At 39.8% G+C, this 16,065-nt stretch overlaps 1 protein-coding gene across 7 annotated transcripts in view; it reads right to left on the reverse strand.

Moving 5' to 3' along the window:
• Nucleotides 1–16,065, reverse strand: part of HHAT (hedgehog acyltransferase) — a 390,792-nt gene that overhangs the window by 275,037 nt on the left and 99,690 nt on the right. For all 7 annotated transcript variants that reach the window (XM_030557592.1, XM_030557591.1, XM_030557593.1 and 4 more), the window contains exon 9: nucleotides 239–274. In XM_030557592.1, the coding sequence (XP_030413452.1) occupies nucleotides 239–274 (36 nt within the window). The remainder of the gene's footprint in view (nucleotides 1–238; nucleotides 275–16,065) is intronic.

A 16,065-nucleotide genomic window follows, 5' to 3' on the forward strand; every position in this document is an offset into this window, starting at 1 on the left:
AATGGCTAAACCATTTTTGCTGAGATTTTCAAAAATCACCGTGAAGTAGACACCCAATATGGAAAATTTCAGGCTGAACAATTACAGTTTGGCAAAGTCGTAAGTAACTGAAAACAAGGTCTTATAAGGAAAATTGTCATATAGCCTTAAAAATAGGCAGCACTATCAGCACTGCCTAAAATAAGAAACCAGCTGATCACTGAAGTTCTATTGCAGTTTAATGATATCATTAGCTTACCTGATAAGAAAATGATGCAGTCCAACATCAAAACTTCTGGAAGAAAAATACAACATATTTTAAGTGCTCAGATACAAGAGTAATGAGTATTATAGAAACATTCAATCTCAAAATAATCAAATAAATTTAATTAACTACAATAAAATTACTTCTACATACTATGCACTGCAATGCCTAAGACAGACCAAAGAAGTATAACATACAATTTCATGTAATTTATGCAACAACATACATGAAGTGTCAGATAATCATCTAGAGGAAAGACTTGAATTCAGTTATATTCAAGTTCGAGAATTTCCATGACCCAATGTCTGTTCAATAAGGCAGTGCCACACAGGATGGTGTAGTTCATAGAGAATATAAATCTGAATCCTGGTGCTGACATTAATTTTTCTCTTAGCCTTTTCATAACTAGTAGGTCTGTGTGCTTCATGTAGTAAAGAGCTGTAGATAAAGGCAGATTCTTTTACCTGAACTGCTACATAAAGCAACTACTCTTCTCCTTCTCTAGGGCTGGTTTGTGCCATTCCAACAAAGCTGCACTAAAACAGTACAATCAGCCATGATGATTCCCTTGCACCTTAGACAGATGATGCACAATAATCTATAGCAGCCCCTATGCTACTCCCCTCACCCCCAGACTGACTTATAGGGCAGGTGCTTGAGGAAAGTGTGCCTGGAGGGGATGCCCTGTATCCATCTGACTTCTAGCCGGTGAAATAACCCTATGGACTACCGGCAACCAGTACAAGTTAGAGCAGCACCAGGGACAAAAGCAGTGCCTGGAGACCCCAGGACTGAGCAGATATGTTTTCAGAGCTCCGGAAGCAAGCCTCCCAGCCCGGGTAGAGAGACTCAGGTTCATGCTATGCTGTTAAAAATAGCCATGTAGACTTTGCCACTTGTGCAGAAACTCCAGCTCTGAAGCCTAGGGAGGAGGAGGGACCTCAGAGTTCGAGGTCCAGCACAAGCCACAGCTTCGAAGCACTGTCTGCTCAGCTATTTTTAGAGCACTACCACGAGCCCTGCTAACCCAAGTCTGTGGACCCAGGCTGGGATGCATAGACATACAATGGTGGCTTAAAGCCATCTTTGTTCCCCTCTTCTAGATTTGCTCCAAAATACCTTTCAGCCAAATCTGGAGCATCCAGCCCTTGAACTGTATTTGACAAATCAATAAAACTGCAGGAAAATTAGTCATCTGAATTTTTAAAATCTATTTAGTATCTGTGTATACTTTTCTAAGGAATGTAGGAGATCTGCAATATATTCCCAGACCAGCTGGATATAAATAATGGCACAGCTATACAAGTATTGTTTATGGGCTAGATTAAACCTTGTTATAAGCGGAGTTAAAACCTCATCAACACTGATGCATGAACACATCCTTCCTCATTTAATACAGTTGTAAGAGACAGTTAAGGGGCCACATCTAAAACAAGGCCTAACAGAACCTGTCCAGAAACTAGCACCATGTAGGCAAAAGATTCCACAGGTATTGTTCTAACCAGGTGGGTGGGCATGTCCATGGGCGAAAAAGACAAGCTGGGAGGGAGGACAAAAGACAGAGACTGAAGCAGATCAAGAAAGCCAAGCAACAGCAGCCTGTAAGCGAGGTGTGACCCTAGCCAGAAGCCCAAAGAGAGATTCTGATCAGAGTCTCAGGCTGAAAGAAGCTTGGACCTGTCAGTTAAGAAACTGCTCCTTTTGTTCTTGGTTTCTCCTGGAGAAACAGGACTTTGTACATTCTTTGTAAATACACAACATTACATCAAAGAAAATACCCGACTCCATCATCAATTTCTACTCCCAGCTGGAACACCCTACAAGGCCCAGAACTTTGACTAGGCACCTAGGTCAAAAAGGACAACACATATATAAAGTCTTATTTCTGGTAAGGAACTTAGTTTGAGATGAAGGGTATGTCTGCACAGGGATTAAAAAGCTCACAACTGGCTCAGATTAGCTGACTTCAGCCATCAGGGCTTGGGCTCTGGGGCTGAAAAACGGTTGTGTTTAGACTCGGTTTGGAGCTAAGGTCTGAGACCCAGTAAGGATCAAAGGGCCCAGAGCTTGGGCTCCAGCCCAAGCCTGAACATCTACACAGCAATTTTTAGTCCTGCAGTCTGAGCCCCGCAAGCTCAAGTCAGCTGACCTGGGCCAACCACAGCTATGCCACAGGGCTTTTAACAAATCCTAACTATAAAGGCTTAAATTCTTTGCTATAAAATAATTGAAAGACTTTTAAAGCAATTAACTCTTGCTGTGCTATTTCAAAACAACTGCTCACTCTAGCTGAGAACAACATGTACATCTTTTTTTAATATAACTAATGTCTGACATGACCCATTGAATATATGATTCAACCAGGGACATCAGCTATGCTGTTATCAGTACCATCCTGACAGAGATACATATCAAGCTTTCAAAACGTACAGAATTTTACATAAAACGGAATTACTTCTCATTAATTCAATGGAAAAAAAAAAAAGCAAACTCCCATTCCCCATGTAGCAGCTATTAGCATTACTGTTCTTGGAGTTTCAACCAAAGACTTGAGCATGGGCATCTTCAGGTTTTATATCCCTACTCATGCTGCCTTTTCCTGAAAGCATTCCCCACCTTTTACTTTGTAAGGTAACATGAAGAGTATACTATTACCTTTCCAAATTCTTCCTCTTTGGACACACATCAAGATTTGCCTTCCATACTTCTCTAAAATTGTAATAGTCTTATGCAGTTATATTCTTCTATTAAATGGTGCATAACATGCATATTTAATTTTTCTGAAAGCCTTTGTGGTTAGGAGTAAAAACTAAGCATCTGTATTGGAGTTCAGGGGTGAGAAGAGCACTTTATGGTAATAGGATAACCACATCTCTCAACAGGAGATCACCAATTCAAAAACAGCCTGGGTTGGCAATAACCAAAGCTGATAACTCTTGGGTGTCCTATGTGAAAAAAGCTGCAATGTCAGTCTAGTTTCAAGTGGGTAGAGATATGCACCATAAAACTGCCACCACTTTTGACAATGAATAGTCCCCATATTGAAAGTCTCAAGACAGAGGACAAAGACAGGAACAAGCATGGAGACTGAACTCTCCTCACACTCCTGGATGTGTCCCATGCAGAACAAGGTTAAGGCACGAAGGCGGAAAGATTGCTGTTGACTTCTGTTGTACCTATTCTATGGATAAACTGGAGGACTTTTAGCTTCCAATAGTCTCAAGGCAACACTTTTCACAACAACAACATGTATGGTGTTTAAAAAACACAGAACAAACACAACTCAACTTTGTTTTGTATAATCACTCTCTCCTGTTGAGAGTGTTTACAGGTTTTATAAAATAGTTGCAAAGTTAAAATGAAAAATGAAAGCACAGGAAGACAGTAATTATGTATTACAAAAATTGGAAAGGGAGAAAAAAGTAGAGCCAGAACCTCAACTGGTGTAAATCAGCATAGACCCGCAGGACTTTGTAACCTTAATTTTGATCTTATGACACTGGTATAATTCCACTTACTACAGCAGAGTCTGAATTCACACCAATGTAAAGCAGGAGCAACTCTACCGCAGTAAGTGGAATTATACCACTGTAAGTAAGATCAGAAACCAGGCACTGTTTGAAAATGTGCCCCTGTACATTTTTGAACATGTAAGAAAATGTACAGCAAAGTTCTACACATCCAAAAGCCTGAAGAGCTGGGATTTGGGGAGGCTGGCTTATGAAAAAAAATCTAACACTGACACATGTTGCTGTTCATATATTTTTAAAATACTACATATGTTTGCCTGGTTCACATCTGAAACAAAACAACCTGACTTCACAATAAAACAGCAAGGGAAACACATAGTGTACCAGACACTCCCTGGGTTACACAAGACCTGACTTACGCAAATTCGCACTTATGGAAAAAATTCCATAAGCCAGAAATAGGATTTTCGAGTTGCTGAAATTTTTGTGTAACGTACAGGTATACATTTCCGACTTATGCAAAATTCAGGTTACACTAGGCTTTCCAGAACGGAACGATTGCATAAGTCGGGGGGGGGGGCAATTATTTGTCAATGCTCACAAATTAAATGGGAAAAAGAGGAAAATAAGAGGACTATGTAACAGTTCTTAATTTTAATATTTGGCAAAAGTGAGGTAACTTCTGTAAATCACAAGGAGAGAATAAAAGCAGCAAAGAGTCCTGTGGCACCTTATAGACTAAGGGATATATTGGAGCATGAGCTTTCGTGGATGAATACCCACTTCATGGGATGCATGTAGCGGAAATTTCTAGAGGCAGGTATAAAAATGCAAGCAACAATCAGGCTAGAGATAACTAGGTTAGTTCAATCAGGGAGGATGAGGCTCTCTTCTAGCAGTTGAGGTGTGAACACCAAGGGAGGAGAAACTGCTTTTGTAGTTGGCTAGCCATTCACAGTCTTTGTTTAATCCTGAGCCGATGTTGTCAAATTTGCAGATGAACTGAAGCTCAGCAGTTTCTCTTTGAAGTCTGGTCCTGAAGATTTTTTGATGCAGGATGGCTACCTTTAAATCTGCTATTGTGTGTCCAGGGAGATGGAGTGTTCTCCTACAGGGTTTTGTATATTGCCATTCCTAATATCTGATTTGTGTCCATTTATCCTTTTCCGTAGCGACTGTCCAGTTTGGCCTACGTACATAGCAGAGGGGCATTGCTGGCATATGATGGTGTATATTCCATTGGTGGACGTGTAGGTGAAAGAATCAGTGATGGTGTGGCTGATCTGGTTAGGTCCTGTGATGTTGTCGCTGGTGTAGATATGTGGGCAGAGTTGGCATCGAGGTTTGTTGCACGGATTGGTTCCTGAGTTAGAGTTACTACGGTGAAGTGTGTAGTTACTGGTGAGAATATGCTTCAGGTTGGCAGGTTGTCTGTGGACGAGGACTGGCCTGCCACCTAAGGCCTGTGAAAGTGAGGGATCATTGTCCAGGATGGGTTGTAGATCACTGATGATGCATTGGAGAGGTTTTAGCTGAGGACTGTATGTGATGACCAGTGGAGTCCTGTTGGTTTCTTTCTTGTCTTGCAGAAGGAGGCTTCTGGGTACATGTCTGGCTCTGCTGATCTGTTTTCTTATTTCCTCATGCGGGTATCGTAGTTTTGAGAATGCATGGTGAATATTTTGTAGGTGTTGGTCCATCTGGGGGGTTGGAGCAGATGTGGTTGTACCTGAGTGCTTGGCTGTAGACAATGGATCATGTAGTATGTCCAGGATGGAAGCTGGAGGCATGAAGGTAGGCATAGCGGTCAGTGGGTTTTCGGTACAGGATGGTGTTAACGTGACTGTCACTTATTTGCACCGTGGTGTCTAGGAAGTGGACCTCCCATGTAGATCAGTCCAGGCTGAGGTTGATGGTAGGCTGGAAGCTGTTGAAATTGTGGTGGAATTTTTCCAGAGAGTCTCCTTTCCATGGGTCCAGGAAAAGTAGGAATGCTCTTATATAGGAAGCTAAACCTCAAATTGGAAGCATTAGCACATTCAGTGAAAAAGCCATGCTGCCAATTCTCAGAAAAAACAGACAATTTTACGTATCTAAAAGCTAAACACGTGCAAAACTGGGATTAAGTTTCCATTTATGGTGCAGTCAGCTGTGAGCCCTATTGTGCCATGGATGCTTTTAACTTGCTTTTGATGGTTCTATTTCATTTATAGAAATCCCTTCTAGACTTTTTTTTTTTATTTTGAAAGTATACCCGGTTTGATTCAGTACTTGTATAACTTGCATTTCACTAAAATACTGTGCATCTTACCTGTTGAATTATTTTTGCTTATTACAGGCCAAATCCTCATCTAGTGTAAATCAATATAGCTCTGTTGACTTCAGTGGAATTATGCTGATTTACTGTAGCAGAGGATCTGAACCTATTTTTTTATTTTCCTACTTACAATGTATTACAGTTCTAGAGTGTTCATTATTTGTATTGCTGTGGTGCCCAGGAATCCCAGTCATAGACCAGAACTCCAGTGTACGAGGCCGAGAACCCAATCTCACAGAGAAATACTGGGAGATGATGAGCACCTAGAGTTTCATTGACTGTCAGAATTGGATTCTCAGTCACTGCAGCTCTAGGTAATGGAAACTAGGGGTGCTGAGCACCACTCTGGATCATGCCAATTAAGACAGGCCCAATTTCAAACTGTTAGAATAATAAACTAAATTTCAGTAACATATCCTTTAGCAGGATGATTGCATTACTCACAATAACAAATCCTGGATTCTTATGCTATATTTTTCAAAACACACTCTCTCTTGTTAAGAAACTACTTCAATGTGCTGTGAAAGAAGGATCACTAAATAATCATTTTCAATTTCTCCCTATCACTGATGAGCTAGATGCTATTCCTGGAAACAAAATAAAAATTAAGTGCAAGCATAGCACATCTGGGAAATGTCTGGCCAACTAGTCTTCAACAAAGATGTCCATTATGATCAGAACAAATAAAATCATTATGCAAATCTTTTCCATGACTATGTCACACAAAGATAAACAAAGCATGGCCTGACTCTTTTCACTTACCCCCATGTAAAAACAGGGAGTAACTCCAGTGAAAGCAATAGCGTTACACTGGTGAAAGTTCGATCATATCGAGTATAGTCTTATGGATGAGAAACAGTTACTTTCATCAAGGGTGAGCTGTCTCAATACCATCTGCTCATGTGCATGGTCTGGGTTCTGACACTTCTGATGGTCTTGAGCACTTCTTGATAGCTTTTGTTGTTAATGCCACTGAACATCCTCGGGTGATGGGGCAGAGGGCAGATGCCTGATCTTATTCTAAAATGTGAAAAATCTATTTCTCTGCTCAAGTGGCAGAACAAATGAATCATAAGGTCTCCATGGAACTGCAGTCTGAAAAGTGGTTCTTACTCAAACCTACTCTCAGTCGGTCCTGCTATAATATGCTATATGAGGGAAATATGAAAAAAACAGAAGACTGCTCATCTTCATGGACTGAGATTACAATAAATGTGGAACTGACCTGAGACTGGCAAAGTATCCAGAACTCTCATTGACCTCAACAGGAATTGCAGATGCTCAGCACATCTAAATATTAGGCCACGTGTAAGGAAAATAAAGATACAGATGATAAGGGGAATGTATGCCCTCCCCCACATATTAATGGATACCAGGTACATGCTGAATACTTTTGAGAAATGTTCAAGAATCCCCGATTCCTTTAATAGCATTACCTCTGAATGATAAACTGTATATTCAGTAACTATGTAGATTCTGATCTAAGAGCTAGGATTGTGCACTTGACTTCTCAAACGAATTTCAACATGCTTTTTTCAAAAGCAGACATTTTTTGCTTGCCTGAGCCAGTTCAGTGTATGTTTTATAAACCATTTTTCAGCAGCTTCTGCAAACGGACAACAAAAACACAGGCAGCCCTTTGCATGCAGAGGAGCATGCCATTATTTTAATTTTTGGTGTGATTTAAAATAGGGGTGGGTGGTTGAGTTGTCATTTGTAAAAAGGGCTAAAAAATTAGCTGTAAGTGTTGGCAGGTAGGAAACTATATAGTGTGTGTTAAGGAATACACGTCTATGGAGTTGTCTGGTATTTTAGCAAGGAGTCTGCCACTAGACCTTAACAACAGTTGTGCAGCCTCTGCCCCCTAAGTGTTAAATGGAAAGTTGTAAATTCTACAGAGAGGAACAGATTTCAAATGTAACATTATCCCATGTTTTACTAGAGCAATCTTAGTCCTCATGTAATCAGGCACCACTCCATTTAATTCAATGGAGCTAGTTACCACTTACGGCAGTGGTGAATTTGGCCAGTGATTAGTCAGCATGTAACATCAATATTTTTCTCCCCTTCTGTGCATTCCACTTCTCCTAGCAACTTCACCACCCCTCCCATTGATGACATTTCAACAGCTGATTCCCCCACCCATCCCGTCATTGTAAATGTGGGTAAAACAAATCAGCTCTTCTTGCACACTAGAAATCCCATCTAATTCACCTAGACTCAGAGGAATCAGGTTCAGTTTAATAGAAAGGAAACATCTGCACAACCAGCCATGGTACATTTCCATAAACAGAACGTGTTTTTGAGACTAAATCTGGCATTCTGCCAACTGAGTTGCTGACTAAGAGCCTCTCCACACAGAGTAATTTGCATTGGCACCTGAAGTTTATTGAACTATAGCTGTTCTCAGTGAGACACTGCTTGTAATAGATTGTTTCTCTTTTCCTCTTTCTCAGGGAGTGTCTTGTGGCAGTGATGCCCAACAGGCAACACAAACAAGAAAAATTCCTTGACCAAAAGATGGATTTAGCACTACTAAATCCCTTTTTCTTGCTTTATCTAGTTTTGCTAATTTCCTTTGCTATGCTGCCTCCAGCAATCTTCTAATTGGTAATCCCTGAAGAATGAAAGTGTCCAAAACATGAATAATGACAACATTCTAAAAATGTTCAATGTCATAGAATCATAGACTATTAGGGTTGGAAGGGACCTCAGGAGGTCATCTAGTCCAACCCCCTGCTCCAAGCAGGACCAATCCCCAGATTTTTACCCCAGTTCCCTTAATGGCCCCCTCAGGGATTGAACTCCCAACCCTGGGTTTAGTAGGCCAATGCTCAAACCCCTGAGCTATCCCTCCCCCCATGTCAGCTGGGCACATATAATTTAGGGGCTTGTCTGCAGAAATAGACGACTGTGAGAAAAGCAGATAATAAACCAGGATACGGACTTCATTGTTGTCTGTTTAGTGTCCTAATGAATGGATTTAAAAAAACACTGCTAGAGCAGGAACTCCTGGGGGGAAGGGGAATATATTTAAAGTAACTACTGTAAATATTAAAAAGTAATGAGCTCTGCCAATTTATTTTATCATTATTAAATATAATTCTCAAACCAAGAATTTTAAAGGTACTTTTGCGTATAGCCTATATGAAATCAGAGTTATTCCCCCCCGGCCCCCCCAAGATGTGCAACAAGAATTCAGCTGTGAGACCTAAAACTTCACTGCAGATCTCATCTGTCCGGTGACATATGGCATGGGTATTCCCAAATAATACTTAAATCAACAATGATAAATTAATGCACCTGCCATCTCTGCTAAGGCATTTGCACAGTGCAACAATGACGATTACATCATAAAATATATAATATAAAAGCCAAATAAGACAGAGAGAGCCAAATAAGACAGCATAATTAAAAAGCTAAGATAATATACTATTTGCTGGCAGTCTTTACAATAAAAAAAATAGCTCTAAGTATGTGTTTCAAATCACTAGTTGAAACTGGTGAGGCATCAGATGATGCAGATAAACTCGTGAATCCAAACACACAAAGTAATCCTCAACAAGCATTTATCTAAATACAAGAATTATGTATTCAAATCCAATCTTTACAGTAGAACTCCTCACAGACAGCTGGACTGGCAGATCTCAACACAGGCTTAGGACCCATTGGAGCTTCTACTTTTTATACAGTCTTTACTCAGGCAAAACTCCCACTGAATGTTGCCCGAGTATGGATTTTAAGATCTAGTTCATCAATCCTTGGTTACATAATATGTAGTATAGGAAAAAAAATCACAGCTGATCTGTTATGCTTATCATGCTGTTCTAATAATCTCATTTTCAGGACCAGAAGGATGATCCCATTGTTATATCTTTGTCCAGAACCTAGTATAAAGGGGCCTTGAGATACTATAGCACGTAACAACAACAAAAGCTCTTTTGTCCTAGTCATAAGAGAACTTTTTCAGACTTTACCACAAATATTTAAAATGAAAGAAAACATGATTCAACAAGGTGAGAAAATTGCTGCTTCAGGGAATTCACTGTACTTCTAAACATCACGATTTTAAAAGTCAGCTTGAGCCTAGATCTCTAGCTTCAGTGGAGTGTGTCTTTTCTCTGCAAGTGGTGATCCCAATGCTTAAGCAATCTGCAATGCAGCAAACTCTGGTACTGGCTGCCTTCTTTTCTTCTCAAAGTAGTAAATGTAACCAGAGGGGAAAGAAAAATATAAAGACTGCCCAAGCTTTTATCTCATGTCTTTATCAAGCAATTTCTTATCGTCATAATAAACAGGACTTTGAATACATAAGGACAACCTTATCATACTTCCTGACACATGCTCAAGGATTTACTGGAGTTTATAAGCACTTCAGTTTCCTGATAAACCCTTCTATTTAGAATTCCCATTCTATTTCTTCCCTGAGTGATTTAGCAATGCCATCATTCACTTCTGTCTGTGTTCAATATTAGAAAGCTTTCTCCTACAATAAAGTTGTCCTGTGGTTTCCCACATCCATGGAGCAACCAAAATTTCTCCTTTATTAAATTTTCAAGTATTCTTGATTCCTAGAGTTCACTGTTCTGAAGAATGCTGTTCAGTGCGGCATGATTCTTTAGGCCCCAATGTTGCAAACTTTGATGTACATGCTTAACTTTACACATGTGAGTAGTTCCACTGAGTTCAGTGCCAGAACACTGCAATTCACCCCGACTTTTCTCCTTGCAGATAAGCATGGCCTAAAATGGAGTCACAGCCAGAAGCTGGGGCTTTTAATAGCAAGGCGGTAGGAACTCTGGGTGAAATACTGTCCTCAACTGAAGTCAATGGCAAACCTCCTGACTCTAGGCATGTGGTACTCTGGGAGATGTAGCTCAATAACTAAGTAGTCATTTTGATGCAGGCATGTTAATTTGTGATTGGGTCAACAGATATGATTTAGATTTTTAAAACTAAAATACCAGGACAAGATATCTGATTAGCTGCACCATATGAGATTAAGTGATTTTATATTGTCATTTTGATGAAGAGGAAGATTTTAATTATTTTGAGTGGAAAATCATTACTGATCTCCTCCTACAAAGGAAGAGGGATCAGCTAAATATCCCAGACAAAAATCTCTCAGCAAGATTTAGTCATTGCTGGAGGTGGCAGAAGAGTAGACAGAAAACCGGCTCAAGTAATGAGTTTTATACTACAAGTTTACCTGCTTGTTTGTGAAACATATTTGCAGATAATTTCTTAGATTGAGTAGTCAATGTTTCCCTTTTGAATTTTTCTAACTTTTTAATCCTCTCTCAAAACAAAAGTAACTTTAGTTTCAACTTCCCTGGTTCTTCAGAAAATTCCCAACCTTTCCCAGGTAATGGATGAAATCCTGGCTCCACTGATGTCAAGGACAAAACTCCCATTGACTTCAGTGGAGCCTGGATTTCACTCTGTTCCTTTTGTAAGGTGCTCCTAAAGCTTGACAGATTGTCTTGACTGAGCCCTCTCCTTTCCAACAGAGGGATTTATTAAAAGCTGTTAGCCATTTTCAACACATTGTTGCCCCTTTTTGATAAGTGGCTAGTTAAAGTTCAGGATTTTGGTCACGTTCCAGTTGGAAAAAGAAACTGATAGAGTCTAGTATTTTCTTTAATGCAACCTTGATTTACATATACAAAGTCCTGCTCTTCTGAACACAGGAGGAACCAAAAACAAAAGGGAGCAAAGTCTCAGCTTTATGTCTTTAGCCAACATCAGACCTCAAAGCTCTCCCTCTCTAGTGTCTTCCCAGGTTACACTGTGCTCACAGACTACTGCTTAGCTTTCTTGGTTTTGGCTTTTGCCTCCCTCTCTGTTCTCCACATGTGTGTGCATGCACACCAATACTAACAAAATCCCTCCACTCAGTCCAACCTCTCAGCATAACTCTATGACCACTGAGAAGAGGCAGAGCCTAAGGGTAGTAAGTCTTAGAGCCAAGATCTACAGACTCAGAATCACTCATCGGCACTAAAAACAACTCTGGAGACATTCGGACTCAGGCTGGAACTTGGGTTCTGAAACTCTAACCCAAGCCACAACATCCATACAGCTGTTTTTAATGTGAGCCCGTGTCTGTAGACCCAGGCTCTGAGACTTCCTGCTGCCTGTTTTAAAATGCAATGTAGATATACTTTTGGACTCCTGGGGGGAGCAGGGATTGAAGCAACAGGAAAGTCACATCCCTGCAGAGCCAGTGCCAAATAACTTAGCTGTGATGAATGAGCTCCAAGGAGGTGTCAAGATGCAGGTGGTCTTTGGAATCTCCACATGTAGTTTCTACTGGGCTGGGGTTACTGGTGAATAAAGCCCATTGATTTCAAGTGACAGTAACAAAGCAGCAGCCGCAAGCAAATAATTACAATAATTATGCAGTTTGGAGTTGAGCAGCATTAGGAGCTTCATTATTACTTCTTTTTACATTCCAAAGAGATAAATAATAGATTTTTCTCTAGTGAAGAGATTTAATGAGCCTTTCAAAGCTTTAATATAATCAGCAAGTTAAGCTGTACTGTAGGTAGGAAGAACTGGCATACACACTAATTTAATTGACGTCAAAAGCAGTTAACTTTACTGTCTATGTCAACGAGAATGACTAACCAGAGCAGAACAAAAATGGTTTTCATTTACTCAAGTGACATAGTGGTTCAAAATAATGCTTTACACAGGAGAGCTAGGTTATACAATTTGATAATATTTAATGAAAAATGCAGCAGATAAGAAATCAGAAAAAATAATATTGCTTTCTTTCTACTTCGAAAGTCACTGTACTTTCAACACATTGTACTAATTCTGTGCTAAATCTCCCATGCAAATTTAGCTACACAGGTTGGGTATTTTGATACTGACAAGCTGAGTAAATATTTGAAAGCTGTATTTATTTCACTCTATCCACGTATACCAACATGCTGAGGAACTGTAATCACATAAAACTAACCTTTTTCTTTTTACGTTCTTTTCAAGGCTTAGTCACGTATGAAAGGACTCAGTAATGGTTACTGGAACTGGAAAACCCTTAATACAAGGCTAGAATAACACCATCCTTGCTCACCTTCTTCACACCAGCAGTCCTATTCAGCTCAATGGGATTTGCTGGCATGAGTAAGATGAGCAGAATTTGGTCTCATGTCCCAGTCTCACCAAAAACATCTGAGTGCTGCTTGAAACAGTCCTAGTTAAGAAACAATCTCTTAAAATGTATTTTGCATAAGCACATTCCAGTCAACAAAACACTATTTAAATGAATGTATAACCTTGAATAACATGGAGATCGCACCACAGTAGAACTTACATAGCATCTAAGGTTTCTTCGTTCTGCAGTCTGAGCTCTGGGACCCTCCCACCTTGCAGGGGCCTAAAGCCCAGGCTACTGCCTGAGCCCAAATGTCTATATCACAATTAAACATCCCCTCAACCTGAGCCCAGATCAGCTGGCAGAGGCCAGCTGTGGGTTTTTAATTGCAGTGTAGACATATCCATTCTGACTGAAGTAGTTATTAAATGATGCACTGTAAATGTATTGGGACAAATTATCATAGTCAGGACCTCTTGTCATCAGCTGGGGAAGGGTTCTGCATCTGCGTTCAAGGTCCCTGCAGAGTTCAAACCACAGCAACCCTTCAACAGAACAGCACATAATTCCTTTGTGATCTGGAGCTCCTGCTGCTACCTGGTGAGGTCCTCCTGCTGGGACCAGGTTTTGCTAGGGATTGTCATTCACAGCTTTCCTGCCTTCCGGAGTCTCTTCCTTGGATACCTTTCCTGGTGAGCTGCCTGAATAGCTGCCCTGAGAAGCCCTCTCCCTTTAGGAGCTCTCTCTGTCTCCTTAGCATAGTCTATCACAGGTAGGCTAGGTGCCTGACCCCCTCAGGGGCCAGCCCCCGTGACACTAGTTTTGTAATATTATTGCTCTGTAGCAATTCTGGATTTTTTCCACAGAGTTATTACAGACAAAAGGCAGACTTCTTTTATTTCCAAAAGAATTTCCTTTAAAATAAAAATGGTAGAATATGGGTGTGTATTCAATATTTTGAATATCAATGAGTGCTAATGAGTGATACTGATACTTAAATATTTTTTAAAACTCAACTAATTCAAGATGATCATCCCAGCAACATTCTGTCTAATTATTATTTAGCAGTCTTCCAACTGAGTAGACACCTTATATCAAGCTTTTCATTTTTTAATGAAAAGCTCACTCAATATTAAACTAGCTGCAGTGACATGCAGATTGTTTTCTTGAGAGATTCTAACTTGTAGGCTTCGTTTCCTTTACCATTTTAAATGTTCCATAGGCCACCAACAAATTTCAACATTCCACCATCTACTTCATTCTAATGTATAAATATTGACTTGATTTAACTAGTAGGGTGTTTGTTCATTTTTTACATTTTCTAGCTAATTCACTGCCTTCTGAAAAGGTGACAATCATCATGTGCCTAATGACCATCAGCCTGCAAAGAAATGAGGTGAAACTCTGGCCCCAATGAAGGCATGGCAGTTTTCCGTTATTTTAACGGGGTCAAGATTTCATTCCATTTATTCTTCCTTCTAGAAAAAACAATGTTTTCGAGATAGGATTTAGAGTAGGAGGGAGGGAAAGAGAAATGATGGAGTGGTTCTGTCCTCAGCACACTACACATTCTAAAAATGGTACATTTGTTTAATAACTTGGCTGAAAGCCTGAAATCTAATTAAATATAAAATAAATAGCAACCTGAACTTACTAAATTCATGGTTAGATTATAAAATTCACTTTTTCAGTGCATGTCCTTAATAATGCATTTCATCAGATATTAAAGCACATACTTTCTTTGCTAATGAAGTGATGCACTGTAACTTGAAGGATTATGTTTCTGCCTCCAAAATGATAATAGCATAATGGAAGTTTGTCTCCATCCTACCTCAGTAATCACTGTAAATGAGCTGAAAATCTCAAATGCTATAGAAAAGAAATGGATCTCAAGAGATAGGAATAATACCTGTCTCAAAGGAAATAAAAATTAATTGTTGCTCTTCCTTGAGCCAAATTTCTCCCATGAGTCAATTATGGTTCTTAAAAGGTCTTTGCAATTTCATTGAATGTTTAACTAGCAAATGGTACAATATAGACTAGGAGTAATATTTTCAAATCCACCTAAGGGCCAGATTTTTAAAAAGGCATGTCAGCACTTAATGCCCATTGATTTTAAAGGGAATTTGGTGTCTAAATACTTTTAAAAATCTGGCCCTAAGTGACAAAGTCACTTTTGAAAAGGGGATTTTAGCTGTTAAGTCACTTAGGTATTTTTGACCCTAGGTTTCCTTTGCTTTTGAAGATAATACTCTCTTCACTGCCTTCCTAACACAGCTGATGTGAATGGAACCAGAAGTTCACTATTCAGCACCAGGAACAAACCCAACAGCTGCCTGTCTCAAAGAGCTCTACCAAGCTAGCACACATGTGGAACAAGCCTCCTCACCACCCAGACAATTTGTGGCTAGGTTACAGAAGGATTTGACATTCAGTTCTGCTGTCATCTTGAACCAAACCAGCAGGTATTGATATGTTCCTCAGGAAACTCAGTGGGAAGGAAACAACTGAGTCTCCAGCACCTTCAAAGCAAATACTGACACTCCTAAAAACCTAAACCAACCTAACAAAAAACAATAACAAAAACCCCTATAATTTGCATGCCTGCACACGATAATCTCAGAACAAATTTGAAACAGCAGATGTAGTACATTTCTTTCTTTATGACATCCTATTATAGTGGAACCCTTCTGACAGGTGGTTAATGTCAGCAAAAAGGGCCAGTTTCAATATATCTAGAGTCCCTCTTGACAAATAACTAAACTGGATTGAGGCCCCATAGAAAAATTAACGTAGCTTCAACAGGCAGAATTTCCATACTGGCAAGCACCCCAAGACTGTACAAACAAGAAAATCATTATAGGGGAAAGAGAACACAGTCAAACTTGGGAAAACACAGCAACAGAATATATATGAACATAAAGAGCAAAAT

Source organism: Gopherus evgoodei, chromosome 3, assembly GCF_007399415.2.
Source record: "Gopherus evgoodei ecotype Sinaloan lineage chromosome 3, rGopEvg1_v1.p, whole genome shotgun sequence".
Classification (NCBI taxonomy): domain Eukaryota; kingdom Metazoa; phylum Chordata; order Testudines; family Testudinidae; genus Gopherus; species Gopherus evgoodei.